We start from the raw sequence: 19,348 nt of genomic DNA, 5'->3' as shown, positions 1-19,348 counted from the left end.
ATTATGAAAAACGCAACAGGAAGTCCGCCATTTTGCTTTTAGTGGCCATTTTGGCAATATCCCACATTTTTACTTTTACGTACTTGTCCCAGGGCTTTCATCAGATCAACTTCAAATTCAGATGAGTGTCATCACAACAAGATGGAGATAAAAAATGATTGAGGGATTTTTTTTTTATCACACCGTGTGACCGTGGCATGGCGTTAAAAATTGGTTACACGCCATCAAAACACGGGCATCTGTATCTCGGACATACATGTTCCAATCAAGTCCAAACTAGACATGTAAGACAATAGTCCCCGCCTGATGACATCTATGCATAAATGATGACTTAAAACCGCAGCGCCCCCTGGTGGCAACAGGAAATGTCTTGTTTTTTGCTTGTCTTACACTTGGATGAATTTCTCCTCATCCACTGACCTCAACCATGTCAAACTGTATCAAATGGGTCCCAAGACATTGACAATGAAGACATAAGATTACCGTGACTTTTCGTCAAACGCCATATGAATGGCGTGGCATTAAAGTTCATCAACTCGCCGTGAAACACGAAATTGCTGTAACTTCAGTGTTCATGATTCTATCTCTCTCAAACTACATGTGTGTAACAACAGCCCCCCCCTGAAGATATTCATATGGTTTTAAGAAATGGGCGTGGCAAAAAAACTGACCAGCGCCCCCTATAGGGCAACCCCGGCACTACGATGGCCGACATTTATACAAATCTATCGGGACATGTGTCGTTTCATAACAAACAAAAAAATATCTTGGATAGTTATGCTTGACCAAACAGGGAGGCCGCCATTTTGGATTAAGTGGCCATTTTTTTTCCATATTCCACATTTTTACTTGATGCACTTGTCCCAGGGCTTTCATCAGATTAACTTCAAATTAAGATCAGTGCCATCACAACAAGATGGAGATAAAAAGTGATTAAGAGATTGACCTTTCGTCACACCGTGTGACCGTGGCGTGGCGTCTTGAGTTTGATTAAACGCCATCAAAACACGAGGTTCTGTATCTCGGACATACATTGTCCAATCGAGTCCAAACTAGACATGTAAGACAAGGGTGCCATCCTGATGACATCTACACAGAAATTATGACTTGAAATTACAGCGCCCCCTGGTGGCTACAGGAAGTGACATGTTTTATACTTTGATGAACTGCTCCTGGCTGATTTACAATATACAGCTCAAATCAGATCAGTCAAGTCATTAGATCATGGTCAGAATTGTGACGTTTCCTCAAACCGTGTAAACATTGATGTGCGGCGAAGGATTTTCCTTCGCCAAAGGACACGATGTTATCATAACTCCACTGTGCATTGTCCTATCACTACAAAACTTCTGTCACATGGTCAGAGTCCAAGCCTGAACAGCTCTATGTGTCAATATTTCCTCAGTGTCATAGCGCCACCTACTGATTATCCATGAAACAGGAAGTACTTTGTTAATCCACACTGCCTTATCCAACCGGCTCCAAACTTCTGACCTATGATCACAATCCTGATCTGAACAGCTCCATATATAAACATTAGTTCAGGGTCATAGCGCCACCTACTGATCAGTGTGAAAATTACACTGTGGTAAAATTTTCCAATTGACACGAAACTGCTCACGCTACATCAGAGCGGCTACTTGAACAGATCTATAAGTCTGTGTGTAATAATAGTGATGGCGCCACCTACTGGCAAACCTACTGCCGCAGAGCGCAAAACGCATGCAACGTGGAGAAGTGCATGCTCGATCGATGATGTGCGCTTGGTCATCGATCGCTCTCTCCACCGACCGCAACAGGCTTCAACGTGCGGGTGCTCGGGCCCGCAAGTGCTACAACGTAGCCCTAGTTATTATTATTATTAGGGCCCGAGCACCGAATGGTGAGAGGCCCTATTGAAATTGTAGGCATTATTCTTATTATTATTATTCTTATTATTCTCCGAACAATGAATTGGCTTTTTGAGGGCTTCAACGTGCTCAAAAAGTTTTTAAACTTTCCAGTAAATTAGAGAGTGGTGAAAATTTACGTAATCTGGAGTATTTGGAAATGGGTGTGGCAAAATGGCTCAACAGCGCCCCCTGGAACCAGCCCCTAGGTTTCCACATAACGGATTTTCATCAAAATCTGGATATAGGTGTATCGTGACCAGTCATGAAAAAAAGTCTCATGGAGCATTATGAAAAACTCAACAGGAAGTCCGCCATTTTGCTTTTAGTGGCCATTTTGGCAATATCCCACATTTTTACTTTTACGTACTTGTCCCAGGGCTTTCATCAGATCAACTTCAAATTCAGATGAGTGTCATCACAACAAGATGGAGATAAAAAATGATTGAGGGATTTTTTTTTTATCACACCGTGTGACCGTGGCATGGCGTTAAAAATTGGTTACACGCCATCAAAACACGGGCATCTGTATCTCGGACATACATGTTCCAATCAAGTCCAAACTAGACATGTTAGACAATAGTCCCCGCCTGATGACATCTATGCATAAATGATGACTTAAAACCGCAGCGCCCCCTGGTGGCAACAGGAAATGTCTTGTTTTTTGCTTGTCTTACACTTGGATGAATTTCTCCTCATCCACTGACCTCAACCATGTCAAACTGTATCAAATGGGTCCCAAGACATTGACAATGAAGACATAAGATTACCGTGACTTTTCGTCAAACGCCATATGAATGGCGTGGCATTAAAGTTCATCAACTCGCCGTGAAACACGAAATTGCTGTAACTTCAGTGTTCATGATTCTATCTCTCTCAAACTACATGTGTGTAACAACAGCCCCCCCCTGAAGATATTCATATGGTTTTAAGAAATGGGCGTGGCAAAAAAACTGACCAGCGCCCCCTATAGGGCAACCCCGGCACTACGATGGCCGACATTTATACAAATCTATCGGGACATGTGTCGTTTCATAACAAACAAAAAAATATCTTGGATAGGTATGCTTGACCAAACAGGGAGGCCGCCATTTTGGATTAAGTGGCCATTTTTTTTCCATATTCCACATTTTTACTTGATGCACTTGTCCCAGGGCTTTCATCAGATTAACTTCAAATTAAGATCAGTGCCATCACAACAAGATGGAGATAAAAAGTGATTAAGAGATTGACCTTTCGTCATACCGTGTGACCGTGGCGTGGCGTCTTGAGTTTGATTAAACGCCATCAAAACACGAGGTTCTGTATCTCGGACATACATTGTCCAATCGAGTCCAAACTAGACATGTAAGACAAGGGTGCCATCCTGATGACATCTACACAGAAATTATGACTTGAAATTACAGCGCCCCCTGGTGGCTACAGGAAGTGACATGTTTTATACTTTGATGAACTGCTCCTGGCTGCTTTAAGACATACAGCTCAAATGAGCTCAGTCAAGTCATTGAATCAAGGTCAGAATTGTGACATTTCCTCAAACCATGTAAACATTGATGTTTGGCGAAGGATCATCCTTCGCCAAAGGACACGATGTTTTCATAAGTCCACTGTGCATTGTCCTATCACTACCAAACTTCTGTCACATGATAAGAGTACAAGCCTGAACAGCTCTATGTGTCAATATTTCCTCAGTGTCATAGCGCCACCTACTGATTCGCCAGGAAACAGGAAGTACTTTGTTAATCCACTCTGCATTATCCAACCGGCTCCAAACTACTGACCTATGATCACAATACTGATCTGAACAGCTCCACATATAAATATTAGTTCAGGGTCAGAGCGCCACCTACTGATCAGTGTGAAAATTAAGTTGTGTTAACATTGTCCGATTGACACAAAATTGCTCACGCTGTATCAGAGCGCCTACATGAACAGATATATATGTCTGTGCGTAATAATAGTGATGGCGCCACCTACTGCCGCAGAGCGCATTTAACGTGGAGAAGTGCATGCTCGATCGATGATGTGCGCTTGGTCATCGATCGCTCTCTCCACCGACCGCAACAGGCTTCAACGTGCGGGTGCTCGGGCCCGCAAGTGCTACAACGTAGCCCTAGTTAGGGCCCGAGCACCGAATGGTGAGAGGCCCTATTGAAATTGTAGGCATTATTCTTATTATTATTAGGGCCCGAGCACCGAAAGGTGAGAGGCCCTATTGAAATTGTAAGGATTTTTATTATTATTATTATTATTATTATTATTATTATTATTATTATTATTATTATTATTTCCCTTTGGGGGGCTTTTTCAGGGTCTAGACATGCTCAAAAAGTTATGAAACTTTGCAGGAAATTCAAGGTCTGCGGATATTTTAGTATTCTGGAGTAATTGGAATTGGGCGTGGCAAAATGGCTCTACAGCGCCCCCTGGAACCAGCCCCTAGGTTTCCACATAACGGATTTTCATCAAAATCTGGATATAGGTGTATCGTGACCAGTCATGAAAAAAAGTCTCATGGAGCATTATGAAAAACGCAACAGGAAGTCCGCCATTTTGCTTTTAGTGGCCATTTTGGCAATATCCCACATTTTTACTTTTACGTACTTGTCCCAGGGCTTTCATCAGATCAACTTCAAATTCAGATGAGTGTCATCACAACAAGATGGAGATAAAAAATGATTGAGGGATTTTTTTTTTATCACACCGTGTGACCGTGGCATGGCGTTAAAAATTGGTTACACGCCATCAAAACACGGGCATCTGTATCTCGGACATACATGTTCCAATCAAGTCCAAACTAGACATGTAAGACAATAGTCCCCGCCTGATGACATCTATGCATAAATATTGACTTAAAACCGCAGCGCCCCCTGGTGGCAACAGGAAATGTCTTGTTTTTTGCTTGTCTTACACTTGGATGAATTTCTCCTCATCCACTGACCTCAACCATGTCAAACTGTATCAAATGGGTCCCAAGACATTGACAATGAAGACATAAGATTACCGTGACTTTTCGTCAAACGCCATATGAATGGCGTGGCATTAAAGTTCATCAACTCGCCGTGAAACACGAAATTGCTGTAACTTCAGTGTTCATGATTCTATCTCTCTCAAACTACATGTGTGTAACAACAGCCCCCCCCTGAAGATATTCATATGGTTTTAAGAAATGGGCGTGGCAAAAAAACTGACCAGCGCCCCCTATAGGGCAACCCCGGCACTACGATGGCCGACATTTATACAAATCTATCGGGACATGTGTCGTTTCATAACAAACAAAAAAATATCTTGGATAGGTATGCTTGACCAAACAGGGAGGCCGCCATTTTGGATTAAGTGGCCATTTTTTTTCCATATTCCACGTTTTTACTTGATGCACTTGTCCCAGGGCTTTCATCAGATTAACTTCAAATTAAGATCAGTGCCATCACAACAAGATGGAGATAAAAAGTGATTAAGAGATTGACCTTTCGTCACACCGTGTGACCGTGGCGTGGCGTCTTGAGTTTGATTAAACGCCATCAAAACACGAGGTTCTGTATCTCGGACATACATTGTCCAATCGAGTCCAAACTAGACATGTAAGACAAGGGTGCCATCCTGATGACATCTACACAGAAATTATGACTTGAAATTACAGCGCCCCCTGGTGGCTACAGGAAGTGACATGTTTTATACTTTGATGAACTGCTCCTGGCTGATTTACAATATACAGCTCAAATCAGATCAGTCAAGTCATTAGATCAAGGTCAGAATTGTGACATTTCCTCAAACCATTTAAACGTTGAGGTGCGGCGAAGGATCATCCTTCGCCAAAGGACACGATGTTTTCATAAGTCCACTGTGCATTGTCCTATCACTACCAAACTTCTGTCACATGATAAGAGTACAAGCCTGAACAGCTCTATGTGTCAATATTTCCTCAGTGTCATAGCGCCACCTACTGATTCGCCAGGAAACAGGAAGTACTTTGTTAATCCACTCTGCATTATCCAACCGGCTCCAAACTACTGACCTATGATCACAATACTGATCTGAACAGCTCCACATATAAATATTAGTTCAGGGTCAGAGCGCCACCTACTGATCAGTGTGAAAATTAAGTTGTGTTAACATTGTCCGATTGACACAAAATTGCTCACGCTACATCAGAGCGCCTACATGAACAGATATATATGTCTGTGCGTAATAATAGTGATGGCGCCACCTACTGGCAAACCTACTGCCGCAGAGCGCAAAACGCATTTAACGTGGAGAAGTGCATGCTCGATCGATGATGTGCGCTTGGTCATCGATCGCTCTCTCCACCGACCGCAACAGGCTTCAACGTGCGGGTGCTCGGGCCCGCAAGTGCTACAACGTAGCCCTAGTTATTATTATTATTATTATTATTTCCCTTTGGGGGGCTTTTTCAGGGTCTAGACATGCTCAAAAAGTTATGAAACTTTGCAGGAAATTCAAGGTCTGCGGATATTTTAGTATTCTGGAGTAATTGGAATTGGGCGTGGCAAAATGGCTCTACAGCGCCCCCTGGAACCAGCCCCTAGGTTTCCACATAACGGATTTTCATCAAAATCTGGATATAGGTGTATCGTGACCAGTCATGAAAAAAAGTCTCATGGAGCATTATGAAAAACGCAACAGGAAGTCCGCCATTTTGCTTTTAGTGGCCATTTTGGCAATATCCCACATTTTTACTTTTACGTACTTGTCCCAGGGCTTTCATCAGATCAACTTCAAATTCAGATGAGTGTCATCACAACAAGATGGAGATAAAAAATGATTGAGGGATTTTTTTTTTATCACACCGTGTGACCGTGGCATGGCGTTAAAAATTGGTTACACGCCATCAAAACACGGGCATCTGTATCTCGGACATACATGTTCCAATCAAGTCCAAACTAGACATGTAAGACAATAGTCCCCGCCTGATGACATCTATGCATAAATGATGACTTAAAACCGCAGCGCCCCCTGGTGGCAACAGGAAATGTCTTGTTTTTTGCTTGTCTTACACTTGGATGAATTTCTCCTCATCCACTGACCTCAACCATGTCAAACTGTATCAAATGGGTCCCAAGACATTGACAATGAAGACATAAGATTACCGTGACTTTTCGTCAAACGCCATATGAATGGCGTGGCATTAAAGTTCATCAACTCGCCGTGAAACACGAAATTGCTGTAACTTCAGTGTTCATGATTCTATCTCTCTCAAACTACATGTGTGTAACAACAGCCCCCCCCTGAAGATATTCATATGGTTTTAAGAAATGGGCGTGGCAAAAAAACTGACCAGCGCCCCCTATAGGGCAACCCCGGCACTACGATGGCCGACATTTATACAAATCTATCGGGACATGTGTCGTTTCATAACAAACAAAAAAATATCTTGGATAGGTATGCTTGACCAAACAGGGAGGCCGCCATTTTGGATTAAGTGGCCATTTTTTTTCCATATTCCACATTTTTACTTGATGCACTTGTCCCAGGGCTTTCATCAGATTAACTTCAAATTAAGATCAGTGCCATCACAACAAGATGGAGATAAAAAGTGATTAAGAGATTGACCTTTCGTCACACCGTGTGACCGTGGCGTGGCGTCTTGAGTTTGATTAAACGCCATCAAAACACGAGGTTCTGTATCTCGGACATACATTGTCCAATCGAGTCCAAACTAGACATGTAAGACAAGGGTGCCATCCTGATGACATCTACACAGAAATTATGACTTGAAATTACAGCGCCCCCTGGTGGCTACAGGAAGTGACATGTTTTATACTTTGATGAACTGCTCCTGGCTGCTTTAAGATATACAGCTCAAATGAGCTCAGTCAAGTCATTGAATCAAGGTCAGAATTGTGACATTTCCTCAAACCATGTAAACATTGATGTTTGGCGAAGGATCATCCTTCGCCAAAGGACACGATGTTTTCATAAGTCCACTGTGCATTGTCCTATCACTACCAAACTTCTGTCACATGATAAGAGTACAAGCCTGAACAGCTCTATGTGTCAATATTTCCTCAGTGTCATAGCGCCACCTACTGATTCGCCAGGAAACAGGAAGTACTTTGTTAATCCACTCTGCATTATCCAACCGGCTCCAAACTACTGACCTATGATCACAATACTGATCTGAACAGCTCCACATATAAATATTAGTTCAGGGTCAGAGCGCCACCTACTGATCAGTGTGAAAATTAAGTTGTGTTAACATTGTCCGATTGACACAAAATTGCTCACGCTGTATCAGAGCACCTACATGAACAGATATATATGTCTGTGCGTAATAATAGTGATGGCGCCACCTACTGGCAAACCTACTGCCGCAGAGCGCATTTAACGTGGAGAAGTGCATGCTCGATCGATGATGTGCGCTTGGTCATCGATCGCTCTCTCCACCGACCGCAACAGGCTTCAACGTGCGGGTGCTCGGGCCCGCAAGTGCTACAACGTAGCCCTAGTTAGGGCCCGAGCACCGAATGGTGAGAGGCCCTATTGAATCTGTAAGGATTTTTATTATTATTATTATTATTATTATTTCCCTTTGGGGGGCTTTTTCAGGGTCTAGACATGCTCAAAAAGTTATGAAACTTTGCAGGAAATTCAAGGTCTGCGGATATTTTAGTATTCTGGAGTAATTGGAATTGGGCGTGGCAAAATGGCTCTACAGCGCCCCCTGGAACCAGCCCCTAGGTTTCCACATAACGGATTTTCATCAAAATCTGGATATAGGTGTATCGTGACCAGTCATGAAAAAAAGTCTCATGGAGCATTATGAAAAACGCAACAGGAAGTCCGCCATTTTGCTTTTAGTGGCCATTTTGGCAATATCCCACATTTTTACTTTTATGTACTTGTCCCAGGGCTTTCATCAGATCAACTTCAAATTCAGATGAGTGTCATCACAACAAGATGGAGATAAAAAATGATTGAGGGATTTTTTTTTTATCACACCGTGTGACCGTGGCATGGCGTTAAAAATTGGTTACACGCCATCAAAACACGGGCATCTGTATCTCGGACATACATGTTCCAATCAAGTCCAAACTAGACATGTAAGACAATAGTCCCCGCCTGATGACATCTATGCATAAATGATGACTTAAAACCGCAGCGCCCCCTGGTGGCAACAGGAAATGTCTTGTTTTTTGCTTGTCTTACACTTGGATGAATTTCTCCTCATCCACTGACCTCAACCATGTCAAACTGTATCAAATGGGTCCCAAGACATTGACAATGAAGACATAAGATTACCGTGACTTTTCGTCAAACGCCATATGAATGGCGTGGCATTAAAGTTCATCAACTCGCCGTGAAACACGAAATTGCTGTAACTTCAGTGTTCATGATTCTATCTCTCTCAAACTACATGTGTGTAACAACAGCCCCCCCCTGAAGATATTCATATGGTTTTAAGAAATGGGCGTGGCAAAAAAACTGACCAGCGCCCCCTATAGGGCAACCCCGGCACTACGATGGCCGACATTTATACAAATCTATCGGGACATGTGTCGTTTCATAACAAACAAAAAAATATCTTGGATAGGTATGCTTGACCAAACAGGGAGGCCGCCATTTTGGATTAAGTGGCCATTTTTTTTCCATATTCCACATTTTTACTTGATGCACTTGTCCCAGGGCTTTCATCAGATTAACTTCAAATTAAGATCAGTGCCATCACAACAAGATGGAGATAAAAAGTGATTAAGAGATTGACCTTTCGTCACACCGTGTGACCGTGGCGTGGCGTCTTGAGTTTGATTAAACGCCATCAAAACACGAGGTTCTGTATCTCGGACATACATTGTCCAATCGAGTCCAAACTAGACATGTAAGACAAGGGTGCCATCCTGATGACATCTACACAGAAATTATGACTTGAATTTACAGCGCCCCCTGGTGGCTACAGGAAGTGACATGTTTTATTATTATTATTTCCCTTCGGGGGGCTTTTTCAGGGTCTAGACATGCTCAAAAAGTTGTGAAACTTTGCAGGAAATTCAAGGTCTGCGGACAATTTAGTATTCTGGAGTAATTTGAATTGGGCGTGGCAAAATGGCTCAACAGCGCCCCCTGGAACCAGCCCCTAGGTTTCCACATAAGCGATTTTCCCCAAAATCTAGACACTGGTGTAACGTGACTAATCATAGAAAAAAGTCTATTGGAGCATTATGAAAAATGCAACAGGAAGTCCGCCATTTTGCTTTTAGTGGCCATTTTGGCAATATCCCACATTTTTACTTTTACGTACTTGTCCCAGGGCTTTCATCAGATCAACTTCAAATTCAGATGAGTGTCATCACAACAAGATGGAGATAAAAAATGATTGAGGGATTTTTTTTTTATCACACCGTGTGACCGTGGCATGGCGTTAAAAATTGGTTACACGCCATCAAAACACGGGCATCTGTATCTCGGACATACATGTTCCAATCAAGTCCAAACTAGACATGTAAGACAATAGTCCCCGCCTGATGACATCTATGCATAAATGATGACTTAAAACCGCAGCGCCCCCTGGTGGCAACAGGAAATGTCTTGTTTTTTGCTTGTCTTACACTTGGATGAATTTCTCCTCATCCACTGACCTCAACCATGTCAAACTGTATCAAATGGGTCCCAAGACATTGACAATGAAGACATAAGATTACCGTGACTTTTCGTCAAACGCCATATGAATGGCGTGGCATTAAAGTTCATCAACTCGCCGTGAAACACGAAATTGCTGTAACTTCAGTGTTCATGATTCTATCTCTCTCAAACTACATGTGTGTAACAACAGCCCCCCCCTGAAGATATTCATATGGTTTTAAGAAATGGGCGTGGCAAAAAAACTGACCAGCGCCCCCTATAGGGCAACCCCGGCACTACGATGGCCGACATTTATACAAATCTATCGGGACATGTGTCGTTTCATAACAAACAAAAAAATATCTTGGATAGGTATGCTTGACCAAACAGGGAGGCCGCCATTTTGGATTAAGTGGCCATTTTTTTTCCATATTCCACATTTTTACTTGATGCACTTGTCCCAGGGCTTTCATCAGATTAACTTCAAATTAAGATCAGTGCCATCACAACAAGATGGAGATAAAAAGTGATTAAGAGATTGACCTTTCGTCACACCGTGTGACCGTGGCGTGGCGTCTTGAGTTTGATTAAACGCCATCAAAACACGAGGTTCTGTATCTCGGACATACATTGTCCAATCGAGTCCAAACTAGACATGTAAGACAAGGGTGCCATCCTGATGACATCTACACAGAAATTATGACTTGAAATTACAGCGCCCCCTGGTGGCTACAGGAAGTGACATGTTTTATACTTTGATGAACTGCTCCTGGCTGATTTACAATATACAGCTCAAATCAGATCAGTCAAGTCATTAGATCATGGTCAGAATTGTGACGTTTCCTCAAACCGTGTAAACATTGATGTGCGGCGAAGGATTTTCCTTCGCCAAAGGACACGATGTTATCATAACTCCACTGTGCATTGTCCTATCACTACCAAACTTCTGTCACATGGTCAGAGTCCAAGCCTGAACAGCTCTATGTGTCAATATTTCCTCAGTGTCATAGCGCCACCTACTGATTCGCCAGGAAACAGGAAGTACTTTGTTAATCCACTCTGCATTATCCAACCGGCTCCAAACTACTGACCTATGATCACAATCCTGAATAGAACTGCTCCATATATGAATATTAGTTCAGGATCATAGCGCCACCTATTGATCAGTGTGAAAATTAAGTTGCGGAAACATTGTCCAATTGACACAAAATTTCTCACGCTACATCAGAGCGCCTACATGAACAGATATATATGTCTGTGCGTAATAATAGTGATGGCGCCACCTACTGGCAAACCTACTGCCGCAGAGCGCAAAACGCATGCAACGTGGAGAAGTGCATGCTCGATCGATGATGTGCGCTTGGTCATCGATCGCTCTCTCCACCGACCGCAACAGGCTTCAACGTGCGGGTGCTCGGGCCCGCAAGTGCTACAACGTAGCCCTAGTTCTACCTTGCACCTTCTTCCAATGTTAGATCGGATAAAAGTCCCAGAGTCGGGCTAAAGAAAACCTCCGTAATCAGATCTCCAACCAGCACCCTCTGTTCATGCAAAGACCTGTCCCTGTGATCTCATTCTCACATGCAGGACCAGCTCCTTTATTATAAGACCAAACAACGAGACCCTGACATTACGCTCCAATAGCCCGGAGGCTAACGAGCATTTAACCAGCAGCTCTGGAGGACTTAAAAAGGCTAATGTCGGGGATTAAGGGTCCATTAATCTGCCCCCTGCTGTCGACCAATCAATCGATTCTGTTTAACATTTTCACTTTTGCTCCACCAGCCGAGTCCTACAGCTTTAAACATGAACATGGTTTATTGTTTATTATTCATCAGCTTTGACTGATCACTTTCCTGCAGATGATTCAAGATACTTTTCTAACTCTACCACAATGTTTTAAACTGATTTAAAAATATCTTTATCTTTATTCCAAGATCCAGACCTTAGAAATTATAATAACAAAGTTCTCATGATCCTAAGATACTAATGGAAGTATATATTTTATAAATACAAAATGCCTCCTTAATAGTTTAATAGCGCTAATAAAACTATGCACGGGCCTCGTAAACTTGTTGATATTCTTTTTAACCTGGGTTCCTCTGCCCTTGGATCTCAAATGCATTTGGGGGAAAAAGTAGAAACTTATGTGAATCTGAATTTATGTTGAAGATCATTCACAGGTCATTCACATGATTCTCTTAAGTGATTGGAAATCTCCTGCTCGTGAGCTTGACGTGTTTAACCAAGAAAGTCCTTTTTACGACAGCGTGGAGCTCCGCCTCTCATGAAGCAGACCTACTTGACTCCGCTGGAAACTCTGTGATTTATAAAGATTTCTTCGGCACATTATCGGCCTCAAACGGTAACCATTCTTCAGTTTGACAAGACAAGAGAGTGCTCGCCCCCCCCCCCCCCGAGCACAAACCATCGACTGTGATATCTTCACAAAACTGTTTATTATCTGGAAAATATGATTCCACGTTGTCTTGGAGGCGTGTTTTCATTTCTCAGTCTGGCAAGATTAAATCAGATGAAATTAAAAATGTAAACGTTTAATTAAACTGCAGCCATACTAAATAAATCTCAACCCCCCCGCACGAGGGATATCAGGCAAGCGACAGCAGCTCCCAGTGGGTGACGTGACTCATGGCACGATCATTTAATTTTGAACGGGCATTTGTGAGGACGAAAACAATGAAGGGCTCGGAGACTTCCCAGCAGCTGAAGCCATTACCCATTACATTCAGTGGATTCCGCTCTTTGGTACTGGCACTGCCCCGAGACGGAGAGAGAGCCGGCGATTCCATCTCCAGGCTCGTGACTAATCTCCGACAACGATCTGTTCTTTATAAGGATTACATAATGTGCCATCGTTAGTCATGTTCCATGAGCCATATGTTCAGCTAGTTGACAGTAATGGCAACAATCAGGAAGAAGTGGAAACCTGTGGAAAGTAGCGCGGCGGCGGCGACGGCTCCAGATGGTTTTGTTTTGCCTCTTTGTGGTTTCACTCTCCTCCTCAGAAACAAAAGGAAGATAATCACCTTGACTGTCTGTTGGTTTTTCACTTCAGGCAGTTCTGGCACCGCCGGGGGGGGTTTCTCCCCGGCTTCAGATCCAGACCAGGACCTCTGCATCGTCCTCCTGCTTCCCCTCGGGCTCGGCCCTGATGAGTGTTCAGGTTATCAGCGAGTTCTGCAGAAACACTGCTCGACACAGTGAGATCCACAGATTACACAGAATAATTCATGTTATTCTAAACAGCTTTAGAGTTAAACATGTACATTTTAATGCTTTGGATTCCGTGTTCCAGCTGCGAGTCTCGGCCATTGATGTTTGGAGGAAACATCAATCATCCACTTTTGAATAATGATTTGAAATATGTATTTCTTAAAAAAGACATTTTAAAACCTTCACATTGAATCGTGACCTGTAGAAAACATGTCGATATCAGACGTCTTGTTCTGTTCTATCTTTGTTTTAAAGGCCGTCAGCTGAAGTTCATACTGAAGTCGTACAGATTTGCTACACATATGACAAAGAGCATACTGTACATTGTGTAAAATATTATCTGATGCATTTCAGATGATTACAAGATTCAGAAAATATATTCATATTCATACTCTTTTTGTAAGAGATTTGAAAATCAAAAATAAAAGCTGATTATTACCTTCACCAAGGAGGTTTTATTCTCAACCCTTTGGTTTGTTTGTAGGAAAGATTACACAAAAACAACAAGAGTCGCTGGAAGGATCAGGTTTATATAAATCAGAGTTTCAAACACTCACACAAGTCGGTTCTCTTTAAGATTCGTCAAAGTTTCCCTGGAAAATCTGTGAGTATTTAGAAAAAAACTCTAAGAATTCATGTTTTGAGTTTTGATCCAAACCAAAATGTAATGACCAAGTTGTGTTGAAATCCATTCTGTTGTTTTTGTGTAATCTTCCTCACAAACAAACCAGCGAACAAACGAACACAGGGGAAAACATCACATTTCAAAAAGAGCCTTTTTATAAAAATGCTTCACAAAGAGGACAAATAAAAACCAGAATACAAAACATCAAAGAGAAGAAGAAGGATAATAAAACATAATTTCAAATCAAAGACGGAAAATTGCTCCGTACAAAACCCCAAATCTTTATTTTTTTACTTTTCAGTCAAATTTGTGAAGGTCCACTTTAGATTCTCATGATTGGTATGAAACATCAAAACAAAATAATTTTCTCTTTCCTCGTTTGTGAAATCCACGTTGTCTCTCGCTGCTCGTCTCAGATCTGAGGACGCAGCTAGCCGCCCGAGGATGAAGCAGGAATCTGAATGATGGAGGTGAAAGCTAATTGGGGCAGATGCAGCTCCCCTGGAGGAGAACGCCTCCCTCCGGCCGGCCGCCCGTCACCATCCACACTCCGGCTCTCGGCCTCCTCTCTGTTTTGATCCTCAGCTTCCTGACAGCTTCACTGATTGTAGATCACACGGCGTGTTTTGCGGCTCCAGCACCTCCTGCTCCACCACCGCTCTGGATTTGCCTCGCTTGCAGATTTTTCCCCCGTGTGCAGCACTTTGTGGGATGGCGTGCATCTCCTGATGAATGGGGGGGGGGGGGGGGGGGACCTTTTGGCCCCCGTGGCAGCGTTGGGAAACAAGCAGAAGCCGTGAAAGCCGTGGAGCGAGGCCACCGGCTACAACTGGCATGTAATGACTCACTGCTGACACCCAACACGCTCCATATGAAACGGCCACGCGTGAAAACAATACATGTGATAATTATCAGCAGCTCAACAACAGCTGGTTTGCATTTTACACATGCACCCCCTTCAAAATAAAAGAACAAAGCATCAAAATTAAAAGAGAAAACAACCCCTGAGTCACCCTGGTCACTTTTCCAGGTTTTTGCTCTGAGGCTATAAAAAATTATCCTGGAGCAATTTGTGGTTAAAATGTGCCAAGCTGAAAAAAAAAGAAAAAGCTGAGCCAGATTTAGTAAACCCAAACAATTAAGAGCTGACCTGGAGTCAGAGCGTTTGTGGTTTGGCCTCCTGTTGCTGCCTGGTTTTGGCACCGAGGGTCAGCGGGAGACTATTTTGAAGTGCCGGTGCTGTGGTGCAGGCTTTCCATCACCTCAGCTAGTTACAGCACAAGGGAAGGACCCCAGTGGAATCCATATGCATGGCCAGCGTTTCCCTGAACGGGTTAATGGTGGTCACGGCCAGGTTGTCATGCTCATTTAGCACCAAGGCTTTAATGGAGCAGCTCTTGGTTTGGATGCCGGAGCCGCTGGCGAGCTCTTTCCTGGACCATCTGAGATATGTCATTTGACGTCACATGTTCCTCATGTAGCTTTGTTCTCCGTAGCTTCGAGAGAATCTCCAAAGTAAACTGACGGACGTCCAGGTAGCAGGATTATTATTTTGATATAGGCTCTACACGCACGCACATAAATTCAGATTTACAGTATTTGGAAGTCCTGCAGCACTGTGAGCGTTTTGTTTGGCACCAGAACTTCAGTTTGGTTTCCACCTCGTAGCCTCGCAGCGCTGCAGCTCCTCATGAGAGCCCATGCCCAGCAGAATCCACTAATTGGGAGGAAATGTGTTCACATCTCACCAACGCGTCTCTCGTCCAGCAGCAGCATGAGAAGAACCCAGGCTGTTGATGAGGAGCCTGTTGTCCTGCTTCAAACCCGCGTGGTTCCTTCAGAGAACATCTTCTACATCTGCAGGAAACACTCGAGCATGTCTCACCTGGAACACATTTAGTTTAGTTTAGAGAGAGAGAGAGAGAGCGAGAGAGAGAGAGAGAGAGAGAGAGAGAGAGAGAGAGAGAGAGAGAGAGAGAGAGAGAACACCACATATGGACAGGGATTATTTCTGATACGGTCATAAACTCTTGTGTGAACAGAGATTGTTTTAGTTTTAAAAATCCTTGCAGCCCGTGTGTGCCTCAACGAGTCTCTTTGAAATCCCCTCCGTGTTAAACCATCTGCAGGAACATGGAGGAGATCTTGTACTAACCTCTGGAAGATCTCCACTCGATACCAGCGAGTCACACTGAGACCTCGTGTTAACTTTGGATCAACTTGTGTCGGAGGGATTTTCACACAGAACCATTATTGTGGATTTAGTCTCGTAGTGTGAAACCACCTCAGTCGAGGATCTGCTGCAGGAAAACACGAGGTTCAATTACAACGATCCAGTAAAACCTCTAACGTGCACGAGAGTATTGTTTTAACGCAGGATTGGAAAAACTGTGAACCCGATCTTCAACCCGCCACACAAGTGGAAGACTTTACTCGAAGGGAGGCAGCAAATTCCAGACTCGTTAATGGCAGGAGCCTAATTACCTAAAGGGTGTTTACTCCAGTCATAATGATGGGGAGGAAAGTTTGAAGCATTTAAAAGATTTAAAAAAACATTTTTTGAAATTGATGTCAAACAAAAATAAATTGTGTAAACAGAAACAGTTGGAAATTGTAGATTGGGTAAATCACTGAATGTTGTTGAAGGGATTTGTCGCACAAAGAAACAAGAACATTTCTACAATAGCTGCAACGTTTGAGAAAAGATATTTGGAAATAAAACCTTAAAAATAAAGTTTTTGTTAGTTCACAAGCTGAACAAGATATCTCTGATAAATGTTTGGACTACACATATCCTCAAGTTACCAGCTCCTCGTTTACAAAGCCATTTTCCTGACTCTTGAAGGAATAATGGGAGATATAGGAAGAGGAGGAACGCTGACAAAGAACCTATTAAATCCTAGCAGGGATCCAGGGATTCTCTTTTTATCGTTTTCATTTTGTGACATTTTCACAGACTTCCCTGAGAATAATTCATGGATCTTGATGAGAAGGAAAATCTTTAGTGGGGGGGGGGATGATATGAATGAATGTGTGGAATCTGCTGCTTCTCGATGGGGTTTAAAATGAGCTCCACTGAATCACATTCTAAAAACTTCTCCTCAACTTCTCCTCACGACCTCCGTCCCCGACTCTGCTGCTCGTTCCCAGTCGGTGGAATATGATGTAAACACAGGTCGGCACAGAAAGAGAAACATCTTCTTTTATGTCGTCCCCCTGATTTCACAGCACAACCCCGACCTCCTCTTCAAGAAGACCCAGGGCGTCACGGGAGTCTCCTCCTCAAAGCTGCTCCGGTTTCAAAGCTCTTACATTTCTGCCCCACATCTGCTCTCACATCTCATCACGTGGTCCTCGGATCCGTCCTCACACGATCCACTTCATCATTATTATGTGTTGCTGAGAATAGCTGCTATTCAAATGAGGAGAGTGGAGAAACCGTCTCGTCCCGTGGGTTCAAGCCCCAGATGTTTGGCGGAGAAACTGGAACTTATTTTTATTCCCAAACGTGAACATGATGAGGAGGAAACACTGGACAGATACTAGAGTGTGTGTTTGTGTGTGTGTGTGTGTGTGTGTGTGTTGGGAGGAGAGGGGGAGTGGGGGAGTGGGTGTTACTGATGGGAGTGGTCGTGTACAGGGGGGCGATTCGGGGTGGGAGAGGAAGGGGGAGTCGGGCCGATGGTGGCGTTCATTACACGCACCGGTGCACACACGCATAACCCTGGCTCAGGCACACAGCCATCACTCATGCACACACACACACACACACACACACACTCTCTCTCTCTCTCTCTCTCTCTCTCTCTCTCTCTCTCTCTCTCTCTCTCTCTCTCTCTCTCTCACGGACCGAATCTACCTGTTTTTCCATGTTTCATGAAACTGCACATTCACATCTGTAACATCTGTCCTGACCTGAAAGGTCTCCGCTCTCCAAACAGACACATGTCGGCGCCAGAGAAAGAGAAACTGGAACGTAACCACCGCTCCCAGTGGCTTTTAGCAGCTTGTAAAATCTGCTGAGACACACACACACACACACACACACACACGTACACACACGTCTGTAACTCTGTAACTCAAACGTACCGCTGTGGTTTAGACTCACACACATAAAAGTCTCTGAAACGAAAACACAACTAGAGTCGTAAACAGACGCGAGTGCACGACCTCGACTCAGAGGAGGAGGAGGAGGAGGATTTGACTTCATCACGTGAAACTGTTCTAATGTGATGTTTTGCAATTCCAATGGCGACACAAAATAATATATATATATGTGAATATCAATATGTTTTATTGATGACATAAAAATTTAGAAAACGATACATGAAATGTACAAAAAACTGATATTTTACATAAAAGATTTTATTGTTTATTTAGTTTGTTACACATTTAAAACCAGTTAGAGGTTAAAAAACATTTAGAAAATTTTAATTAGCTATTTCTGGATGTTCTTAGTCTTAAAAACGGTTAAAATACAAAAAAGTTAAAGATCCCAAAAATGTACAGTTTTTTTAAATACTTCTTAACACAACACAGATTGTGTTTTATGTTTTTTTAATGTCCTGTATTACATGTGGAGATCATAGTGTGATATGTTTTGCTTTGTTGAATGTATTTATTTTTGATAAAGGTTATAAACTGAGGGTCGGACCCGACTGTGATAGTCTGTCGTGTAAAGGAAACGATCCACTGGGAAGGTGCTAGGGGGGGGGGGGGGGGGGGGTGGGGCTCCATCCCCACTCAGCTCCATCTCATTACAACGGATTCAGGTCATGGAACTTGACAAATGATTTGCTGGTTCCCGCTGACCCACCGGCCCAATCAGCGCAGGACATGTGGATGAAATTGCGGAGCAGATAATGTTGCTCATCATTAATTACCTTCCCTTCTATCAATATCTAATTACAGCGTCTGTCTGGGCTGAGCTGGGAGGAAGATGAAGCTCGTACTGGAAGTCTTTATATCGACGACACAGCCACCAAACTCTTGAAGCAGCCATTTTCCAAGCTGGGTCATCGCC

The 19,348-nt window shown here is 43.2% G+C and overlaps 1 protein-coding gene across 1 annotated transcript in view; it reads right to left on the bottom strand.

Moving 5' to 3' along the window:
* znf385d (zinc finger protein 385D) overlaps nt 1-16,027 on the bottom strand; it is a 95,654-nt gene extending 79,627 nt beyond the window's left edge. Inside the window, exons 1-2 of the mRNA XM_053432211.1 lie at nt 15,987-16,027; nt 15,601-15,767 (exon numbers count right to left, since the gene is read on the bottom strand). Coding sequence (XP_053288186.1) covers nt 15,601-15,767; nt 15,987-16,027 — 208 coding nt within the window. The remainder of the gene's footprint in view (nt 1-15,600; nt 15,768-15,986) is intronic.
* Nucleotides 16,028-19,348: the final 3,321 nt, after the last annotated feature.

This window comes from Pleuronectes platessa, chromosome 10, assembly GCF_947347685.1.
Source record: "Pleuronectes platessa chromosome 10, fPlePla1.1, whole genome shotgun sequence".
Lineage (NCBI taxonomy): Eukaryota > Metazoa > Chordata > Actinopteri > Pleuronectiformes > Pleuronectidae > Pleuronectes > Pleuronectes platessa.
Note: the sequence above shows the minus strand (reverse complement) of the source record. Positions and strands in the feature narration are given on the sequence as shown.